We start from the raw sequence: 23,887 nt of genomic DNA, 5'->3' as shown, positions 1-23,887 counted from the left end.
CTCGTATTTACCTGATATGAAAGAGTGGCGATTGTGGTTCCAAACCGCAATCCTTGTTCAAAATGCCGGCACTTAGTGGGACATTACCATTTAGTGCTTGATGATTATTTGGTGTCAGTACTTTAGCTGTCGCGCCATTATGGGCGTGATAGTGATGCGCTGCAGCAGTTGTAGTCACAACAGCAGTACCGGCATGTGGATGATGATGATGATTATGATGATGATTACCAACATTTGAATTACCATTACTGCTGCTTCCTGCGCTGTGCGTGTTTTTCAAATAAAGCTTTGGTAGTGTCGGACGTTGACGTTTTTCTGGCAATTTTTTACCAGGTATTGTTTCGATAGGTGGCGGCACTGGCTTTATATCTTCTTGCACTAGAATATGGCTATGGTGATAATGATTAACACCAACATTTGACTGCTGATGATGATGATTATGCGAGTGACTTTGATGATGATGATGGTGATGATGATTACTGTTGCTACTACTATTGTGACTACTATTTGTGTTTGTATGCTTATTCGAGTCTAAGCTACTATAGTTGTTGTTGTTGTTATTTCCAGTGCTATGATTTGCATTACTGCCATTTGTATTTAGGCTATTGCTGTTGCCATTATTATTGTTGTTATTGTTGCTATTGTTATTATTACTATTATTTTGTGAATGGCCCACACGTATGAGACTACAATAATTTCCACTACTATCTGTATGATGTGATTTAATTGTGGGCGTTTCACAAATAGGTTCAAATCGCGTCAAGCCCTTCGAGAGCGGTGTTAGGCCACGGACGTAATCGTATATGTGATCTATTTCATTATATTCTTCAGCGATTTCACTGCTTATTGCAGCCGCCTGACTTTTGCTGTAAGAATCACAGCTGGCACTTTTTCGCAGCACGTAACCACCTTCCATTAGACCAGCTGCAGCCACAGCTACACCAGCTGCTGATGGCAACATAACCACGGGTAATTTATTACGGCTACTGAACTTAGAGTCCTTTTTCTCTTTCTCTGATAATTTGAGATCGACAATTTGTAGACGATCACGTGCATCAGACAACAGACGCTGTGCCTTCTCCAAAAAACGTGAATACTCTATGAAGTGTTCTAGTTGCTCCATATTTTTGACACGTTGCAACTTAATTTTCGCATTTAGTGGCACCGGTACCAAGTCATTATCCTTCTGTAGTGGTAAAGCAAATATGCGATCGATTTCAACACAGCCAAGTAAACGTAATTCAGGGACAAATGGTTGTTTAAGACCTTTAGGTGCGCTACCATGGACTAATCTATTAGTGGGAAAATAATAAATTTTAAAAAGAGAAATATTTATTATATTCTCAAAATAAAATTTCAGATCAAATTTATATAGCAATAGAAGCATCATAATGATATACTCACCTCACAATAACAGGCATACGTTTCATTAGTAGATTTTTCACCGTATGCACTCCACTAATGCTATCCTCCTTGGCAATGGGTGAAAATTTCGCTTTGGTATCGAGTGGCAAATTAATGATTTCATCTTTGATGTTTTTGCACTGTAAATATTTGCCATTATCATTCATTGTGGTCAACATTTCACCTGCATGAATCGTGCGATTCATTTGCGTGCACCGAAACGTTTCTCGCACTAGAACGCGTAAGTTCCTTCGCCTTGATAATTCTAGCACCGAATCGATGCAGCGCGTAGAACGACCATCTTCGCTTAATAGCTCAAAGTAACCCGTATAGGTTTCCGGTATAAGCACCTTGGCACCTACATTTGTGGGCTTGCGTCCCTCCTTGATTTTTATTGGTTGCGCTAGTATTTGATATTTTTTGCCAGCGCTTAAGAATAGTGCTGTGCTTTGCAACGAAGGTGCAGACAATGTCGGAACGCCTAAATTCTGATGTTGTCCTTTCACAATTTTCGCTACGGCAGGTAACTTTTGTTTGGAAAAGTCACGTATATATACCGGTAGGGTCTCCCCGAAACGGGAGGCAGCCAATATTATTTGGCCATCTGTGGCGGCCATGTCGCGATTGAAAAACGATAACAGTTTGAAACGTCCGAAGTTAACATTAATCGAGAGTAAATTTCATTGAGGTTGAGCGCCACTCTGTGATGTTGTGGCGTTAACGCTTGTGTCTATACGTTCTTCCGTTGATGAGCCAACTACTCCGTTCTCTGTCAAATTGGCGTTGAGTTGGTCGACAGTTTGCGAGGAACAGCTGTTATTGTTGGGACAGGTGTTGTTGTTGTTAATAGTGGAAGTTGTATTTGAGGTGGTTGCAGAGGTGGAGAGAAAACGTGAGGAAGTTTGTAATGCGTAGTTAAGATACTGCATTCGGTTGGCTCGTTACGTAGTTACGTAGTTCTTATAAGATCAAATATTGTTCCTCTTTTATTCTTTAGTACCGCAATTTTAGTAAACTGTAAGCAAAAAGAAATTATAATTAGTAGAAATATTTAAAATATATTTATTTTAAAATTAATTCAAATTAAAGAAATTTTTTATAACAGATATACAGTAATCCCCCCTATAATGCGGTACCCTTATAACGCGTTTTCATATTAAGCAATTTCAATCCCTCGCATAACACGGGCATTCCCACAGTTCATAATTAGCCTCGCATATCTTTGCACGTGTGTATACGGGGTATACAGGAATACCACTATAACGTTATCTACCGCGTTATAGGTGCGATTACTGTATAAGAGAGTAATTAACTGAAGCTAATAAAGTAATTCTTGAACCATGATACTGAGGAGTTATTTATGGAAGAAATGGATGGGTTGCGATTTTTTTGTGTGAACATGTCGGTGATGGATAGTCAATCAATTCGTACAACATAAATTCAGAAATTAAATGTTCAAATATTTACTTGTGATATTATTTTATAAAAATTTATCTTTAAAAAGAAAGAAAACTATAAATGTTTCATATCAAATTTGAATTATTTCGAACAGCTCTTATGAATACCGCCTTATGCTTCCTAATTAGAGTTTTATTTTACATATTTTATCTGGTCGAATAGTTTTTATTTAGATTTTACATTCATTTGCGTATATTTATACCTTGACCATCTATATTCTATGGTACTTCAGAGCTGCACTCGAAATGCTTGCAAAATGTGATTTTACTTTTTATAGGAAATCTATGTCAACTTATTAGAAATTTATGGTCGTATTTGCTCTCTGCCATGACTGCATAAAATCAGAACACAAAGTTTTCCACATAGAAGAGCCAATGTCATCTGCTATTTGAACATGTTCCATTAAGTCACTTTTGTGTGGTACTTGAAAAGCAATTACAAAAGTTTATCGTGCATCGACAGCACTGGGAAGTCGCATCATGGCATTTAGTTGCATTTATACTGAAAAGTACTTTTGATGCTGTTGCACTACGTATTTCATATAAGTTACTTGCATTTCGATATACAAGCTTTTTTTGATGGCAAAGGCAATTTGCCTCTTTAGAAATTAGTAAGTAATTGCGTTATTGTATGGTTAAGTTGTGCCATGTCACAATGTACGAAATAAATTTGCTATTCCAAAGGCTGATCTCTTATAACTTTTGCAAAAATTATGAATAATTTTTTGCTTTGATGAAATTTTATTGTAAAGATAAAAGTTATAAATAATAGTTTTTTATACAAATTTTTTGAATAAAAACAATTTTTACTTTGTGAGCTGACTTACTGACTTTGTGAAACTGCAAATTGTGATATCAACTGAGCGTATGAGTAACATTTTTCCTAATTTACTCATGCATATATGATAATAAAAATATATTATTATCAAAAAGTTCGGAATGAAATTGTTTCTTTATCATATTTCTGGGTTTGAACTTATTTTTTTAATACTAGTTATATCTTGGTTGGATGAAATTAGTAAAGTATCAGCAAGACTAGGCATACAAGGAGATAACTTATAGTGATTACCATTAGCTTGTAAAGTTTATAAAATAAAATATTTAAATTTATCACTCAATTATTAAACGTAACTTTTGAAATCTAAAGAATTTTATAATAAATTCTTTAAATAGAATTAGTCACTACTTTTCAAAGCTATTGTTATCATTCTAACCACTTAACAGAAAAGTGCGAAAAATTATATTTAGTAGTGTAGTACACAAGTTTATGTTTTTATAAGTTCAGAGATGTATTCTGTTTTTAATAATTTAAATATATTACTGTACCGTTCTATTGAGAAATTTTAAAATAATGAAACTATATGTGCAAACAATAATACATTGTGGTTGAAATACGTTTAACGTATATACAATTACTGATTTTCCGTCGTTTTGCTACTACATTCCAGGCAAGAACCCCTATGATAGAACAGTGTAGATTAAATCTTGTAAACTTCCAAAAAATGTATAACTCTTGGATGTCACAATATGAAGTTAATGCATCATTAGCGCGTTTTATGCATATCAAAAAACCACGAACTAAGAGTAAGAAAAAAAACTTACAAGGGATCACTGGCGTTATAAATAGATAAACGATGCTAGTGATTGTCGTCTTAGAGCACCCCAAAATTTCGATACACTGGCTGACTGTAGGGATTTCGAGTAAAGTTCGAAAAACTTTAGTATTGCTTTAGTAAAATGGATAATGTCTTTAATGCAATTATAACGAATAAACGGTGAACGGCTATATTATCGCTGCCAATAACATTCTGTTACTAAGAATGCTAGTGACAGTTTTCATAGGAAAGATGGGTTAACTGCACTGCACTTCAGGTGAGTCCCGTAGAAATTGCTCCGTACGAAGCAATTAAGAACTCTTATTGGGTTCTTGGGATTATTGGGATTATACGGGTAAAGATAATTTAACGGAAAGTAATAATATAACAATAGAAAAAAATATAAAAGAAGTGATATTATTACAAAGGGCTTTTTACAATATATATAATTTTTCGCAGTTTAAATATACTAAGAATCGGAAGTACATGTATCGTAAAAGTCATTATAAATATGTTAAAACGAAACATAGGGTAACGCAACGGATTAGTAAGTCGACTCTGCTGCAGACTTGTTCATAAATCTAACCTAACCTAAGACTGTTTTAGAGAGATAAAGTTTGGTACTAAGGGTATAATGACTGGGTTTATAAAATATTTTATAAGTTCGGTTAATACGAATACTACGATGATAAATTTTTAAATTCATATAGGCAAGAACTATAACTATATTAACTATATTTATATGATAACTATATTTTTTTATGAATTATATATATTATATTTCAGTTTAAGGATATATTATTTATTGACTTTAAATTTACTTTAAAATTTTTTTAGTGGGTTTATGTAATATATTTGATTAACATTAGAAACAGTGAAATTCTAAGAAATTTAATTAGTATATGTATTGTATTGCTTTTTATAGAAAACTGTTAAAAGCATTAAGAGGTATTCCAAAACTGTATGTAATCCATTATTGCTTGATTCTTTTCTTCTTTTGCATAAAGATATATAATATATAATGTGAGTTTTGCTACTTTTAAACCCAAAATATACATATGTTATAGTTTCTTATTAAAACTTAAGATTTTATCAGATAGTCTTTTATTTCGGAGAGTCATTGTAATATAACCTTACATATTTTAGATTGAAATTAATCACTTTTGTATGGGACTCAACTTATCGTACCTTTTAAACTACATGCACATATCAGTAACAAAATCTTTCCTTAGAATTATATTGTCAGCCAATTTTTGACATACTTCCAAAGATGTGAGTTCGGTATAGTAGGTCAGTTTTAAATGAGAAAAAAGTATATTTTAAATGTGCCGCAGCAAACTTTTTTCTGTTTAATGTGTTTCTTGCTATTTTTTTTTTTGTTTTGGTTTTGGTTTTGGTTTTGGCTTGTAAAGGTGGCTTCAACAACTAAACACTCTCTGATAAATGTTGTTTTTAGAATGCCATAAATACTTAAGTTTTGTTTACAAAGTTGAAAGCATCAACCAACTACATCAATCCCAGCCATGTACGGTTCAGAATCAAATGAAAATATCGTGAGAAGCGGAGAAGTTGTGTGGTATCAGAACCACCACCAACAACAACAACAACAACAATAACAAGAAGAAGAAGAAGAAAAAAAGAAGATACTGTATGCAGTTAAAAACTTACAAGGTGTTATTTATGACCCAATAAAGTAAGACAAACAAAACAGGAAAAAGTAACTCACAAAAATATAAAATGAAGATACTTGCTGCATTTAACTAACAAAACGCGACAAAGCCAACATTCAATTTGCCATAATGGCCATTATGTGCGAAGTACAAAGCCATTCAAATGGATACTCGTACATGCCTCACGCTTCATGCTTGAATGCTAAATACTAAATCCAGAACGCTCATTGTGCAGTGTTCGGCGTTCAGTGTTCAGCGCTTAGTGTTCAGTGTTTAGTGTTCAGTGTTTAGTGTTCGGTATGTTGAGTGCTGTGTGCTGAGTGCAGTGAATGCCTACAAGCATGCAGGCGAGCAGGCGAGCGAACTAGCAAGCGTGTACATGTTAAACTTACTTAAAAAGTACTTTAAGGATATTTGCATATTTATGAGCAAACATAAATGTTGCTGATTAGATGCAACAAAAATGCATATAAGACACACCGAACGGATCTGAGGAGCCTGCACTTTAGCTAAATACGACAAGAACTTGGATAGCATTTTCTGTTTTAAATAATGAAAAGGCACTTAATGTGCCATAAATGATATTAACAATGTTTTTGCTGTTACTTCTTTCCTTACTGCACATATACCGATATACTAGTATTTATGAGTCTATGAGTATCTTTAAAAGAGACTTTCATATGACGTAAATCTATATTTATGTTCTTGTAACAAAATTATGTGTATGATTGCAAATTTTAAATTTATGTTCATTTCAAAATAAAATAGAATTTTTATGGTTTCATATTTAATATGAAATGCTTGCAAATCTCCCAAGGCCATAAGGAAAAGTAGAGGTGCTTTAAACTGTATGTTCTCTTACTAAAGACATTGCAAAATTTAATTTGTTCTGGGAAAGCGAAGTGGATTAGCTGAGTTATTAAAAGAAAAGGATACGGTCTAATGTTGGCATGCCACGATTATTATACGAATATTGACACATCCGGAGTGTTTCTATCATTGAAAATAGTAGAATTAATTGAACTGCAATATTAGCTTTATTGAGCTGTAAATTTTAAGCCCGTAGAATGGGTACTTTGGTATACACATGACTTAAAAGATCTGCAAAAGTCTTAATAAAACATGAAACATAGTTGCTATATGGACTCAAACATTAAGTGTTCATGAAACAACGTCTGTTGTTAGACTGTTAATTCTTTTGGCAAGGTTAGGTTTTCAAGGTGTATGATGATGTAAATAACAACACTTACGCTCTGTGATGATAAGTAATAAGGATATGACCATTAAAGTTGTCAGTGGAGGGGAGCTATTGTTATCCTCAATAAACTATTTGGTTTCCAGTTGAAGTTAAGAACATCCAAACATGTCTAGATTTTCTAACTTTGCCAGTCTAGCAAACAAACGATCTTTAATATATTGTACTTGCTTTATCTGTAGTTCCGGGTGAAGATAATATAAAGTGATTGATAGATTTCACTTCCTTATCACTATGCATATTCTGTTTGTTGGAGTGAGCTATATTGAAACATTAGTTCAATGAATACCACAGTGTTATCCAAAGTGGTCCACATAATTAATAAGAATAAAACTAAGAAACGGGCTAACCTAATACCACTATTCAAGCCACGGTTGCTTTTGAATATAATATGGGTATATGTATATAAACTCATATGCGTATAAATATCCATAAAAGATTATATTATTTTAATAATATTTCAATATTCTTACAGCTTAAAAAATATACGTAGACAAATTAAGCAATACATTTTTGACGATATTCGAAACAGTTGTCTGGACAGCTCAAGAATTTAGTTGATTAAATCAAATATTAAAAACATATTTCAATATTCTTACAACTTAAAAAATATACTTAGACAAATTAAGCAATATGTTACATGTTACCAAGAATCAATGATTATGAATATTTGATTTCTTGAATTTTTTATTAAATGGATTCCTTGTCATAAGTTATAATATTCCAAATTAAAGTTAATAACATTATATAAAAAATGGTAATGCACCTCTAAACTGTGGTGTTAAAAAGACACCACTTTTTAGTATCTAAGCGACCGACGTCTCCTATAAGATTGATCGAAATGACATCTGATCCAAAAATTATTTAAAATTATAATTTAAGCAGCTTTTGACCTAAAAGAGCTATGTCTCTTATAAGACTGGTCGAAACTAATATCTGATCCAAAAATGATTTCAAACTTATAGTGTAAATTGCTTTAAACACAACGTCAAGTGAGGATGGCTACACTAGTTTCAAGTGACACTTCAATCTTATTCCAATTTTATTATATGCTATACACAGGGTGAGGCAATTGAAATGCAATGTTTGGAAATGCTTTTAATTATTTTATTTTTTGATCAATTTTATTTTGCTTTAGCATACATATAAATAATTTACAATATGTCCACCTTTGGCGTGATTTATAGCCTTTATACGACCCAAAACAGCAATACATGCTCCATTCTCAACTAAGCGTTTGTTTGAAATGATCGGTACTTATATATCTTTTAGTGCCAACCCAAAAATTAAGTCTTCAAAATTCATAACTGTAAATAATCTTAAATTGCACAATTAATTACTTGAGATTAGTAAGCATCTTACTTACATATGAATAAAAACTAAATAACAATTATATTCTATTGTTTAAGAAAGTGTTTCTTTTTTTCAAGAATATGTATAGTATATAATTAATACATTTATATATAAGTATGTGTGTAGGAAAGATGCTTAAATGCATTCATGCTGGGTTCCAAATAAAAATTGTGTGGAAACATGTCGAACATGTTCTTATTTTAACATTTATATTCTCGTATGTTCACAATAAATCATATATAAACTATAAAAAATAGTATAGGAGTATAGAAAAAACGCGATATTTTTATTTAAGTTTTGAGGTCGTGCAATTTGAAATCATAAATACAGCATCGTTGGCACATAAAATGAAGACACGTTTTATGCGGGCACAGAAACTATGTTACTGCAGCATCTTCAACCGAAAAGGTCGGCCCGCAACCAAACATTGAACTATTTGTGGACGGACATGTGCTGAATTTGCAATTTGTACATTTCAAGTAGTTAAGGCAACCACAACGAAATGTATACTTCTTAATTTTATTGCAGCTGAAATGAGAAAAATAATTGGGCATTCAAAAATAATATAAATAGCAAAATAAAACTCCAACAATGCATTAAGTATTTTTCCCCGGAGTAATCTGTAAGATTTTAGTCCCTGCAGTAGGGAAAAGTACTCGTATCTTCACTTATGAATTTCAATCGTAAAAATGATTCCTTTTGCCAATTTGTCAGTTCATCTTTGGTTGCCTTAATGACTACAGTTAAAGTGCAGCATTCAGTGCATTGACTAAGTGTAATATCGCATCGACAAAAATTCCTCAACGAGCTTATTTTATTGCTAAATTAGTTTCCAATTTAAAATTTTAATTAGTTCAAATAAAAGGCTGGCAACTCCTTTTTTCATGCGAACCGAGTTTTCACAGCCTCAACAGCCTCAACAGCCTCAACAACCTCAACTGCTTCAGATACACAGCACGTGAAAATAATTTTTAATGTTTTCATTTTATTATTATCTTTTTTTGCTACTTTTTTATCTTTTTTTTGCGTTTTCAATTTGTTGTACGATTTTTCCTGGTTTTTTATTGTTGCTTCTTGAAGTCGTTTCTGTTGTTGCCTGAAAGCACCTTTTCACCGCCTGCTTTCCATGTATAAAGCGGCGTTTCTCACGCTCTGGCGCTATTTGCCCGCTGTGGTTTCTTTTCCCCAAAGTAAGTTATACCGAAACGTGACATTTTCCTTGCTACTGGACAAAATTAATGTCTGCCAGCAGTGCCAGCCAATCTGCAGTTGTCGCAGCAGTCGTCTTCTCCAATTTTTCCTTTGTGGAAACTGGTGACACAGTTTATGTCTACATTTTCGATTTGATTAAAATGGCTTAATTAATTTGCAGCAATATTGTGGCCAAGTGGGATATTTAACTCAAGCGAAGAGTATAGGAAAAGTGTATCTTATACACATATCATGGCTAATACATATTTTAAAACTCAACAGAAACAATCAAGGCTACGTCATTGGGAATGAGTTACTGGGAAGATCTTTCACAAGATGTATTTGTAGTGAATCTTTCAGGTTAGCGTAAAATAACAAAAAAAAATAAAATAAATTTATAGAAAAGTTTTGAGGAACCCAATGAATGTATATTTTTGAATGGTATTATGAATCACGGCTTAGTTCTTACAGTTGTAAATAAGAAGTTAGGGTGTATCACAAGTGCCATAGCTTGCTGGTGTCCCCCAATAAATATATATTAATGTACTCTTCTCCTTACAATACCACTTGAAAACTTTCTCTAAGTGTCGTCGAAGGTACTCATCATCAATAGTATTCAACTCAGAACCGGCTCCTCGCGTAGGTATGCAGATCGGAAGTCAATTATTGCTTAGTTTGATGAAGTGATAAACAATAATCCAATCAAGGCGTAGAGAGGGGTTTTGAAGAAACCTTGCAGTTAATAGAGAGTAAAAGTTCTCAAGTGCACTGACTCAACTATCTTCAATATAATAATAAAAATAGTCTACTGAAACATATAGCGAAACAGAAATAATTATAGTCAAAATATTATCAATAGAGATCAACATAGATCATTAACAATATGGAAAAATATCAAAATATCGAGTCAAAAACAATATTTTTTTATTATCATGGGAAAATAAAGTGGAAGGAGGTTAAGTCTTACTCAATTTACTACAAAGCTGTTTGGATTTTACACTATTCGAAATTTTGGACTGTTTCACAATTAACCGAACGCATTGTTGAATGGAAGTATTTGACTGATTTCCGTATTGTATATGTTGTAGAGTAAGTTAATGAATGGGTCGCTTATATGGTTAAGCCTAGATCTAGATAAGTCTCAGTGTCGTTTCTTTGAAGAGGGTATGTATATAGCTTGCAAGAGTTTCAATAATGCAATAGCAGTTAATCTTTATGTTATGCCATAGTTCAGTGACTTGTAAGAAACTTTATTATTTTAGATATTTGTTACAATTTGTTACTGTGGCTTCAGTCAGAGGTTATAGATTTGAAGTTTGTGGGCTAACATATATCACTCTGATTTAGCTATTAAACTAAATTCTGTTTGCTTTCTGTAAATAGTTATTATATATTCATCTTCGTCTGTGAATGGATATTTTTATATTTATGTGTGAAAAAAAGAAACCAAGCATTGATAGAAGTATTTAAACTATGGATATAACACAGAGTGTTAGGAGTTCCATGGACTGTATACAATACCAACATCTTCATGCTTAAAAAAGTAATTAAAATAATTTTTAGTGAATATCTGACTTAATTCAGTCAGGTGTGAGTATAAACAGAAACCTTGGAACTATCAGTTGTGAAAAGCAAATTAAATAAAAATATTAAATGAGTGGTTAAATTGCAATTTTTATTCGGAAAATCGATCAGCACAAGATCAAATAAATGAAGGAACGATAACCAATATTTTGGACTTGATATTTTAATTCATATATTATTTTCATTTACTGTTTTAATGAGCTAATTTTATTTGAAAAAATATATATTATTTGTACCGATATTTCAACTATAGTCTATTTTAATAAAATATGCAAAAAAAAATTGAACATTAGAAAGAGAGAAAAAAGGAGTAGAATTAGAACAATATTAGTACTTAGGTACTAATTTATTTTTAAATAAAAGAAAATATTGCAAAAGCTATATATCAATAAAAATAAAAAAAAAACTCTATTAATTTACTGAAAACTAATGATACTACGAAATTTAACAAAATTTAATTTAAGAAAAAAATTAAGGAAACCTCCTTTCTTTATCAAATAATAATTACAATTCCCATACAAAACCCATACAATATGCAATCTAATTGATATGTTAATTTGATAATTTGAAATTTCAAAATTTAATTTAAGAATAAAATTAAGGAAACCTCTATTCTCTATCAAGTAAGAATTACATTTCCCATACAATATGCAATCTAATTGATATGTTAATTTGATAATTGTTCATATGATTGGAAGATGAGATTCTTACGAGCTCGTAGATTTTATCGCATCCTCATATTAAGAAATTTAATACAATGATATGCTTAAATTTTATGTATTTAATTTTAAACTGAAGTATCGTAAAACCACATATTTCCGTCTTTTGTAATTTTTTCCTCCAGTTTAGTATGCCCTCAATGATATTCATATTTGTAAAGAAAAAAATCTCTCAAAAAATGGTTTATTCCTGTTGCATCGCATTAAAAGCCTATAAAGGAACGCCTAAATACCTACATACCCTGATTATTATGCATATTCATACATTTAATATAGAAGCTCTGCTCGGTTTTAGTACAAAATGTGTTGAATGGAGTACTTCTCAACCACATCCTTGATGTGCGCACAAAAAACGAAGCGAGTTCCGCTTATGAAAAATGAAACTTCAGTAAATTTACAAAAAAAAAAAAGGAAAAAATTTTGAACCATAAGAAATAATAATAAAAGCAGGGACATGAAGAATCTTAATAGGGAACCCTTCTTTTATTTTGATATATTGTACAAAGTAAAACAAGAAGAAGAAGAAGGACTAGAAGAACTAAAAGAAGTAGTACGAAGAAATAAGGTAAAAATCATTCTGAAAAGGGCGTGAGTGAGCAGATGTCGTGCACCTTAATTTACAAAAGGAAACACTTAAACATACTCGTATGCACACTCCTATTCACATGCAAATAAATGTGCACGATGCCGCATGCAGTTGTGCAGTTGTGCATATGTGCATATGTGCATATGTGCCTTTCTCGTTTTGCTCCTTTGATGAATTTAATGCGCTTTGGAGTGCATTTCAAGGTGTTTAGTGGGTGGCTTTGTCTGGAGCGCAAATAGTGTAAAAAACGAAAAATGTACCAAACCAAACCAAAGAGATGAAAAAAGAAGAACTAAAGGAAATCCTAAAAAAAGATTAATTCAGTAAAAAGTAAAATTGCTGTAGAGCTACACAGGAACAGGGTTGTTAGTGTCAGTATGTGCATTATGTGCAATTGAATATTTATGTGTGTCTGTGTGATATTATTTTTTATATTTTTGTATACACAATATATGTCATCATTAATCATGGCAAAAGGATTTAAATATGGAAACGTGCTTTATCGTTTGCCAACTTTAAGTTTATTAACAAAACAAAAAAAAAATAAGAAAATAAATAAATAAAATAAACCGAAATAAAAAGGAACGAATCGGTTCTTTAGTTCATGTAAGTTGACTAGAATTTTTAGTACTTGTAAGAAAACATAAATAATCTTTTCTATTTTTTAACTTTAAAGTTTTTATTTATTTTCGTACTTAGAACTTGTGAAATATGATCTTTCTTACGCCTAAGTCCCTTCTCACATCGCTACGGCCCTTCTACGTTGATTGCTTAGTGCATTCTTAAGAAACTTATTATGTCGTTTTTAACGCTTTTCATTATTTTGTACGCTCTTAAGTCATTGACTAATGGAAGAACAGAAATTCGTACATTCTTTCCCCTATGCCTTTGAGTACCTTTATGGTATCATTATGTATAATAATTCTCTTTTTTTTTGGTGGGATATTGTTAAGAACTCTTTAGTGTTCGCATTACGACAAAGAAGTTTCGTTTTTTATTACATTTTGTAACACTACTTTTAAGACTTTGTAACGAGAGTTTTACAAATAAAGTTTATGTTAATTTATTACACATAAAATATGTCATCATTGGGATGACAAAAACATTTCTAGAGCCTTCATTAGTGCATGTATCTATGACAAAAGCCGCACACCTTTAATTAGTATACCTTTACAAATATAGTGCTTTTATTAACCTCAGACATGGTTTTGAGTTGGTAATAGAATAATGTTACACTATGGACCAATAGAACTAAGTGTATCTCTAGGACAACAGGACTACTTTTTCTCACGGTGATTTTAAGTTAGTAGCCGTGACAGTTTAATTGAAATTAAATAACATAGCAGTATAATACTACTATAGGGGGCAAAACTGTTTGATAAAGGGCACTGAGCGCAATGACAATTAAATGGGAACAGAATAATAGTGAAGCACGTGGTTCCAATAAATAAATTTTACTAATAACATTATTGAAATAGAAGACTGCTTACCACATTATTAAAAAAATTCTGAGACAGTTCCATGTTTAGACGAAAAACACAATAAGTTAATATAGTATCACATTCAGTTCTATAGTATTTAGCAGACAGTTCCATGTTTGGGAGGAATACCATAAGGAGTTCTATAGTATTTAGCAGATAGTTCCATGTTTGGGAGGAATACCATAAGGAGTAACATTCAGTTATATTCATCAAGAATACTTAAAGATAAAAACTATACTTAATGTGTTTTTGGCGAGCCAGTGAGCAGGACAGGACGTACATTAATGGGTTTGCTGAATTTGTAATTGGTTAAATAACGAATAACTGAAATTGAGAGAAGTTTTGTTTAAAAAAAAACATGAACACATTATGAGTAATGATGCATTAAAACAGTTTGAAAGGTCTACTATGATTATACTCCATATGTCACAATCATATGTATGCTTATGAATAGTACAAATTCTTTCTGGTGAGAGCAAAATTATATTTTATATTAACTACAATTATTAAAAAGTACTACTGAAATTGAAATAAGACTTAAGATCCACAATAAATAACGGTAAACATAAAGATGACACGTGAATTTTTTAAAAAAGGTATTATAGTTCCATTAACTCATATATTAGAGAGCGATTAAAAGTCTAGATACACTACAGTAGCCATCCAATTCAATGAAATATTTCTTTACCAATCTATTTGATAAATTGATTAATTAGTTAAATCAAAAAAAATATATTTACTAAACTCAGACAGTATAGTTTTCAGCAGATTGTTTATTATGTTATAATTCTTTAAAAAATTTAAATTCATTTGATACTTAATACTCTATATTTATTATTAATATATACTTTCTTCTGTGGGGCTTGTAAAATCATGAATTTAGTAAAACGTAAATCAATTTCTGTAACATAGTAGTCCTGAATGTTCTATAGTCTTTCTGAAGGGCGTTTTAGATACGTTCTTAGCAAGTGTTCTCCTACCATATTGTTTTTTTTTCTCCTGTAGTATCCTTTGAAATATTAACTGTTCTATATAACGAAATATAGACTTGAATTAATGGCATATATAGGCTGTGGATGTGGTGGTGGATTTAGGAGATAATTACCACTCTTAATAATACAATACATAATTATATTACAAAAATTTGGTGAGTTGTGAAAACACGGCGAAGAAAAAATATTTTTTAGTAAATTCGTTCCTTTGAAGAGTAAACCCACTGTTCAAAAAGTCAGTGGTAGCTTTTTAACATCCGTCAAATTGGATATTTATCAAAATTTTAAAATTGTTATATTGAACGTCCACTTTAGTAACAACATATTAATAGTCAATTTTTTGAATAGGTGAATTGAATTCATAGTTTTGATATATTATTATTTCTTGTATGTAGATATTTTAATTTAAAATAAAACAATCTGTTATATATGAATAAATAGTTATGCTATAGTAAAAGATTGACTTTTAAAAAATCTATCAATCTAATAAATTATTTTGATTTTTATTAGTACAAGTACGTTAAGTACTGGTGTCGTCTTTAGAGTGATACGACGTTTTTCGGACATATATATGTATACGATATATTTATCATATATAGAAATTGCCTGCTATAAGCAAATCATAAACAATATTTTATAACTATTTTAATTTAAAATTTTTATATCAAAACGTTATAAATAAATATACCTTTTAACAAAATTATTTTATTATTTTTTTCTCATATTCTGATTAAGTCTCGTTAAAAAAAAGGTTCAAATAATTTTGACTTTTAAAAATTTATGTGAATTTTGAATTTCTATGTTCGAATTATATTGTTCTATATATAAACAAAATATATATCGTCACTATTTCGTTTAACGTGTTTCTATTTTGATGACCAATAATAAAAATTACGTATTAAGTCCGATTAAATCTGTAGCTTTGGAATGAGTTTGAAAACGAACTCAAAAATATTGTGATGAAATATGTGAGAATTCGTTAAAAATAGAAAAAAAAATAGAAAAAAAATAATATATAAAAAAATTATCTTTGAGAACAACATTTGAAGATTAAAATCAGAATTCTAAATTGAAACAAACCTCAACTGAAGCGTTTTAATGTGGCAGCAAACACTCGGAATAGCAAACGCTTTTGTTCAAACAAATTGGACAGCAATTGGACAAATCAATATGGAATGGGATTAACAAGTTATGGAAGAGAGAGAAAAAGACTATATGAATTTTGCAGCGGCATGTCAGCAAATCGGACTTCGTCGATATAAACACAATTCCATGAATAGTAAAAAACCGAAAAATTTATTTTAATTAAAATGCGAAACCACGGCGCAAGCGTATAAACGGTCAAAACGCTTTAACCCATGTGACGCTATCAAATCGTTTGGTTAGGAATCGAAAACGATTATGATTTGCTTACTAATCACCGCACAAAAATGCGTCGCCAGCAACCTTTGAATAAATTGTAGATTTTACGACTTTTTATTAAAAATAAAAACTGAAAATAATCAGGGGAAAAATATTACAGAATTTTTTATTAATCATGTTTTGCATACCAAAAAGGGTTCCTAGAACGCAAACAGGAAATCGAACTGAAAATGCATTGCAACGGATGAGGTTTGGAAAAAATGCTATTGAGGTTAGGCTGCGATAACATATTTAATAATTACGCAAAGAAGACACAGAAATGATATTCTATCTAAAAGTTCATTGGGTACTTAATGGTGCTTATAATTTAAATACTTAATGCCCTCTGCCTGCCTACCAGTCGGAGAGGCATTTCGGCCACTGTTTTGGCATGTGGGAAACGAACGCAATTCGCTTCGGTGTGATTTTCTTTAAATGTTGTTAGCAGGCAATAAAAATAAAATAAATTACAATATAAATAATATACAATCTACAAAGAAATCGTTTTCAGTTCTTTACACATTTAATAGTCTTCTTGATTTCGGCTGACAGCTATAATTCAAAATTGCTTCATATTCTTGGTCTGTGGACTCCACTAGCATAATAATTACTCTGCCATATGCTGTTGTCGCTTGGTAGCGACATCGACTTTGATATACCTAAAAGAAGCGACGGAACGGAGTCTTAAGTGGTTTTAACTTGATATTCTGTCGAAAGGAAATCCTTATATGGTAATAGAAAGACAGTTTTTAGGTTGGGTTGCTAATTTTGACAGTTGGGAAATTATGATTTCTTAAGCGATTCAAATGGTATATTGACCCAAATATTGAGTTTGAATTTTGTTTTCTTAACGAAATTGGTTGAATTGGTTTTAATATGAAGTAAGCACCAATATATGTTATATATATAGTAAATATATCTATATTTTGGGTTATATCATAACTTCGTTTAAATGAATAAATATTGGATTAATAGGTCATTGATAGATTTATTGAGTTCTTCAAACTCAATGAAAACTTCTTTAAAATAAAAATAAAAAAAATTTTACCAATACATTTTATTAAATTAATTCGATTTAATTTTATTTAAAAATAAATTACTTATAAATGAGGATTGTAAAAACCTTTAAGTCATTTAGTTGAAATGATTTAATTTAGTTGAAATTTATGTATCAATGCTTATTAGCCAATTAGTGTACTATAAGTTTATATTTTTCTCGATTCATTAAGAATTAATCATTTCTAAAAGTTAATGTGATAATATTATTTTAAATAAGAGTTTAGGAATGAATTGTTTTACATTCAATAAGGTATCTAGTTTTGTTAGAAATTAATTAAAATTAATATCAATTATAATTTAATTTGTTTATTTAAGTTAAGTACTAAAAATTAGTTCAATATTTTATGAGATACATTGGCATTCTTTACGATGTCAATTGGATTGTTGAAAATTCTGAAGAATTTTAGATTTGTAAATATGTAAAGTTGTTGATTACGTGACAAAAAAAAATAACTCGAATAGTAATAGGTCGTTTAGATCTTTTATATATAAATAAATGCTAAGAAGCATTAAACCAATAGAAATCATCTCAAAAGTCTGATCACACCTTTTAAACAAAATTGGAGAATATATATGGAATAAAAGGATCAAGTGCTAACACTATATTTATGTGTTACCATCATTATTATAATATTTATTATATGTTGCTATCGTACCAACATTGTGTTCCGGTCAAGCAAAATTCAGTTATTCAACTATTGAAAAGTATAAACTTTTTATTTAGAGTTATATGTATATATAATATATTTATATGTGTGTAACATCTATATTGATCACGGGGTCAGTTCCCTTACCCTTTCTATAATTGTGGCTTCCGTGACCTTAAAGTTACAGATTGTACAACTAACCCACACCGCGTCAACCTATATCGTTTTCTTCTACACTTCGATCTTGCTTTCTGGTTTAAATAAACCTAGACTTCTAGGTAGTTAGTCTCTTTATCTCAACTAGAGATAAGTTTCCTTATCTGGAAATTGCTAGAATAAAATTTTCCCCACTGCCTTTCGAGTCAGTCGTGGATGTGGTCTCATTCCTTAGAGGTGGTTTCAGTGGGTAAAAGTTTCAGACTGTGGCTGTCGAGAGTTTCACTGTATGACGGTTATTCTTATACATTGTCTATATTTTCAATGTACTTAATAACTGCAATAAATTATATCGATATTTTTTTAAATGCACAAAAATTCGTTTTTGTGTTTGCTCTTAAAGATTTTGAAGATAATAGGGTGTCAAAATATTACATTTGATTTGAATATAAAGAACTCTTAAATTTTAATATCAACTGTTTTAACATATATTTGACTATGATGTTGAGTCTTTTCCAAGTTACTCTTTGATAGTTGAGGGGTTTTTGCAGAGTTCCACCCATCTCACTGACTAATTTGTGTATTCCTTATAAGCTTCGTGAACAAGTATTCTACAAAAAATTTGGGTTACACAACACTCGAAGTTATTGCTTAGTCTTATCTAAATTCGATGGATTCTTACTTTTGGTTTAGCAAAATCAAATGGTTAAGGAAAATATTTTTTTCAACATCAATAATCAATACATCAATAATCCAAAGATGACTAAAGGAATCGAAGACAGCAATTAAATGGATTTACGAGAATTCATTTCCATAAATTAATACAAGTCCAATATTTGGCTGCTATTTAAGTGGTATTATTTTTATCACATAAATTTAGCAACATGTACTCATAAATCAATGTTTTAGAGTTAGACTTAAGGAAGGATTCGCTTTTCCTAAAGCTACTTTTTTTTAAGATGCGATTCGTTCTAATGATTTAGCATTGAGATAGGGTTTCTACGATATATGCTTTTATGATTCCAGTTATATCCGCTCGATTAGAACTGATTTGTCTTTGAGAATTTTATAAGGTCTCCACATAAATAGTTGTTGATAATTCTCAAACCACGATTTCTCAAGAAATATAGATTAGTTTTTTACTATTTGTAAGGGCTTTAAATTATAATTACACTTTATGATTATGATTATTATTTTTTAAATTTTCCACAACTCAACATTCCTCTTTATTGTTAATTTTGAAGTTAATCAATTTTTAACAGTGTTTAGATAGTTCCTTTAGTTGCATTTACAAAGATATTTCTTTCAATAGAAATTAATTTTTCACTTACTTTTTTATTAATTATACGAGTATTATTTTTCTTCAACGAATGCGTAATTAACATCAAATAACTTTGCACTTTCTCATGTAATAAAAACTCAATTTGAACACTTCCAATCGTAAATGATAATTAACAACTCCTACACTTTGCTTGCTTTTCTTATAAGAATTTCATAACATTTTGCATGGCAGCGAGAAGACTTTCTTTTGTTTACAGAATGACTAATGTTATAATTTACAGCACTTTCATTGTATTACGAAAGATTTTATTATGAAATATGCATTTCTTTACAGAATCTAACTGTAATTTTATTTTTTTTTTGTTTTGCTTTCCTTTAAATAAAAAACTTATTCACAACATTTTACACGGAAAAAACGATAATTTTTCATTTACTTCTTATTATTAATACTTTAATTAATTAAACAAAAGCACACAGCATTACGAATCGAAGCAACGGTTTAAAATTAATTATTTCCACGGGTAATTTTTTATTTATTTATTTATTGTTTCGGAAAAAAAAACACGTAATAATCCGTAAGAAATTTTGTAGTTACCGCAACCGCAACGAACGTCACTGTAATGAAATGGATTCTGAGTGAAGATTGCGCAGAACTGACTGACTCTGCTTATGGCTAAAGAATTAACAAGACTGCTATGAGTAGTGAGTGCAGAAATAAAAAAAAGTAAAGACAGCAGAAGACACGACAAAGAAACAAGTTGAAAAAACAAATCTATATAAAAGTAAAAAGAGCTACGAATACAAAAAAAAAAGAAAACAATAACAACAACAACAAAAAGTAAAGTAAAAAGTAAACGAAAGCAGTAATAGCAACAAAAAGCTAACAAAAATAAAAGAACGACTTCGGTAACGATAAAAACGACTACGGCAACGGCAACGACAGCCACAGCCACAACGACTACGACAACGACTACGACGACGATGTTGATGGTGATGTTGACGATGACGATGGCGATGGCGACAACAACAATGAAACCAGCCAACAATCGATGAAGCGTGGAGTGGCAGACGTTGACGCGTAGAATTGTCATCGCTATCGTTTTCATTATTATGCGTCGTCGTGTCGTACAAGAAGTAGCAAATGCAATTTGTTTGTTTGCAGTTTGTAAGCGCAGTTGCGCATGAGCAGCAGCCTTAGCAACTGCGACGTTATCGTTGGCAGCACAATACCATTTATGTTGTTAGCAGTGGTAGCATTTAAGTGCTGTTAATCTTAACAGAACTTATTAGTTACTGTTAAAAGTAACCGGTTTTTTTTAAGAATCGCTTATTGATTTGCTTATAGTTTGTACACATTTAATTGAATAGTTGTTGTTGTTAGTATTATTGTGGCTGCTTTTTGGTTATAATTGTTAATGTTGTTGTAACTGTTAATATTGTTGTAATTGTTAATATTGTTGTAATTGTTAATGTTTTTGTAATAGTTATTCTCCCATAGCTGTTTTGCTTTGATTTTTTAATTTATTTCTACATTTGTTTTGGGTCTAATTTCTTGGCAAATGTTTACTTTTCGCTTTTCTTGAAATTTTATTTGTGTTTTTCTTGTTATAGTTGTTGTTTTTGTTGTTTTCGTTGTGATTTTCTGATTTTAGATAAAAGTGATTTTAATGGTTTTCTTTGAAACTAAATTTAATGGTCTTTTGCCTTTGGCTTTGATTTTGACTTAATTTTTGTTGTAAGTTTATGTTTTTGTTTGTATTAGGGTTTTCTTGTGGTTTCGCGTTTTCATTTTAAATTAAAGTAAGAAAAAATTATAAAAAATGTGTTTATTCAAATTGTTAACGTCTATTTTAATTTTGTTATCGCATTTCTTTTATTGTTATTACAATTGCTATTATCGCTGTGTTTGTTGCTGCTGTTGTTGTTGTTGTTGTTGCGGTTCCTCAGCCATAAGTTTTAACTCTAAAGGCCGTTGTCACTTTGATGTTTCATGTTGGTTTTTTGATTTGTATTTGTTTTTGTATTTGCTGTCAACGTTCGCTCGTTCCTCTTCTCGTTTTTGGGTTGATTTTGTACTGGTTTTTATAGATCATTAAATAGAAATGGTCCGAGAGATTAGAGATTTAATTTTGAGAAAATTTAAATTTCTAACAAAGTAGTGTTACTTTTTCTCGTATTTATTTATTTTAATTTTTATGAGTTCTTTATTAAACAGTTTTAAATAGTTTTATTTACCTACTCACTTTAACAATTCAATTGTTGTTCACATTTTTTTAAAATTGTTTGATGGGAAAAAAGTTTGAAAACTTAATTTATTTAATTAAAATTTCGAAAGAAATTCTTAGAAAGAATTCTTTAAAATAGAATAAATTAAAAAAGAATGTCGGCTTGACTTCATATAAATTCCTTAATTTTTTTTTATTAATTGTTTATAAGAGTTTTGTTGAACTCGAAAATTTTTTAAAGTACAGAAGACTTAAGCAACAAACTTAAAACTGCCGACAAATTTGAAGAAAGGTTGATGGACGAAAGGTTGGATTGAATTCCTCTAAATTTTTATAAAACTCAGGAAGTAATTTGGTAAGAAATATTTCCATTAGACGAAGTCTTAATATGTGCTTTCACGGATAAGGAATAGACAATGGAGTAGGTAGTAATAAGGAGTTGACGGTATTCAGCTTTTAAACTAAAATTATTGTTGTTTGGAAAGCTATAACTCGTTTATACTCTCCAAAAACTTTTAGATTATTAATAGAGCTATAAATATCATAGAGCTAATAAAATGTTTTAAGGTGATTAAGTCCCTCTAAATTTATTTATAATAGATTTCCTGATCATTGCACGTGATCGCTATTATGGAAGTTATAGCTTGTCTGGAATTGGATATTACATTTATTAGAAATACGTATAAATACATACGAGCAGGAAGTCAAATTGCTTTAAGGTCCTTGAATTCAGTTCATTTTACATCCAGGACAGTTTTTGATTGCTACACATCTTTAAACGAGATACGGAGGGAGTTGAACATTTTTCTGTTCTGACTTCCCAATCAAAGGATTACTTTTGGCAACTGCAAGGCAGGCGAGCTATCCGGATAGGGTGCTTTAGGTTATCACTTGAAGCATCTAAATAATCTGGGCAAACACTGATAGTATACTAACAGCTGTTGAATTTTTTCTGTGCTGAGCAATTTACAAAAAGTGGAAATACTCAACGTAGGCATCTCTTAGTAGGTTGGTCGTGTTTTATTTACAAACAATCTAGTCATTTCATTAAGACAAACCGTAAAGATATCAACATTGTGGTAAGTTTGCTGAAGGGTCACAATCGATTATAGAATCATGCTAGAAGATTGACTTTTCTTTTTAATCACTTCTTTCGCAGTAGTACAGAGGACTATGAAAGTACTTACATCATCTTTATTATAACACAGCGCAGACGCAGCGCTTATTTAACATTGTAGGAGCTTCCTTTTTTGGAAATCTTGGTCACCTCTAGAATCCCACTCTAAAGCACATTTCAGGTTCACGAAAAGGTTCAGATGGTTTTTAAACATCTAGGCTTCTTCTACGGCAGCACGCTTTGTCAATATACTGAAGTGGATCGGTAGGATCACCGGTATAGTGTACCCTAGCCTAAGTCTCTTGAATTATGCTTAGTATGGTGCTAAACTGTTAAGCATTTGTACCTTCTTTAGGTCTATTAATATAAAGATATATTTTGAATGACGAAAAAGTGGTTTAGTCGATTCTTCCTTTCAAGAGTCTTATCAGATTGTTGACTATATGCAAGTTATGCTTCAGTTCTATTATTTAAAATTGCTTTCATATCATATGTTTATTTGACTGATGGTGACAGGACTACATCTATACCTGGATAATGGATTCATAGAAAACGAAGATTGTTTAAGAAGGATCTATATTTGGGTTGTCCATCTATTTTGTTCTAAGATTTCTATATTAGAATATGTAAATGTAAGTTGTTGGTTATTTTATATGGCTGTTTAATAATTTAATCATCTACGGTCAGTTATTTTAGTTTGATCATTAAAAGTTA

General features: G+C 30.8%; 1 protein-coding gene across 1 annotated transcript; it reads right to left on the bottom strand.

Moving 5' to 3' along the window:
- LOC119681607 lies at nt 1–20,096 on the bottom strand. Its single transcript, XM_038094850.1, has 3 exons — nt 19,882–20,096; nt 1,405–2,419; nt 1–1,292 (listed from the first exon to the last, which is right to left on the bottom strand). The coding sequence occupies exons 2-3, from the start codon at nt 2,019–2,021 to the stop codon at nt 8–10; spliced, it is 1,902 nt and encodes a 633-aa protein (XP_037950778.1). The 5' UTR covers nt 2,022–2,419; nt 19,882–20,096; the 3' UTR covers nt 1–7.
- Nucleotides 20,097–23,887: the final 3,791 nt, after the last annotated feature.

Source organism: Teleopsis dalmanni, chromosome 2 (genome assembly GCF_002237135.1).
Source record: "Teleopsis dalmanni isolate 2A chromosome 2, ASM223713v2, whole genome shotgun sequence".
Lineage (NCBI taxonomy): Eukaryota > Metazoa > Arthropoda > Insecta > Diptera > Diopsidae > Teleopsis > Teleopsis dalmanni.
Note: the sequence above shows the minus strand (reverse complement) of the source record. Positions and strands in the feature narration are given on the sequence as shown.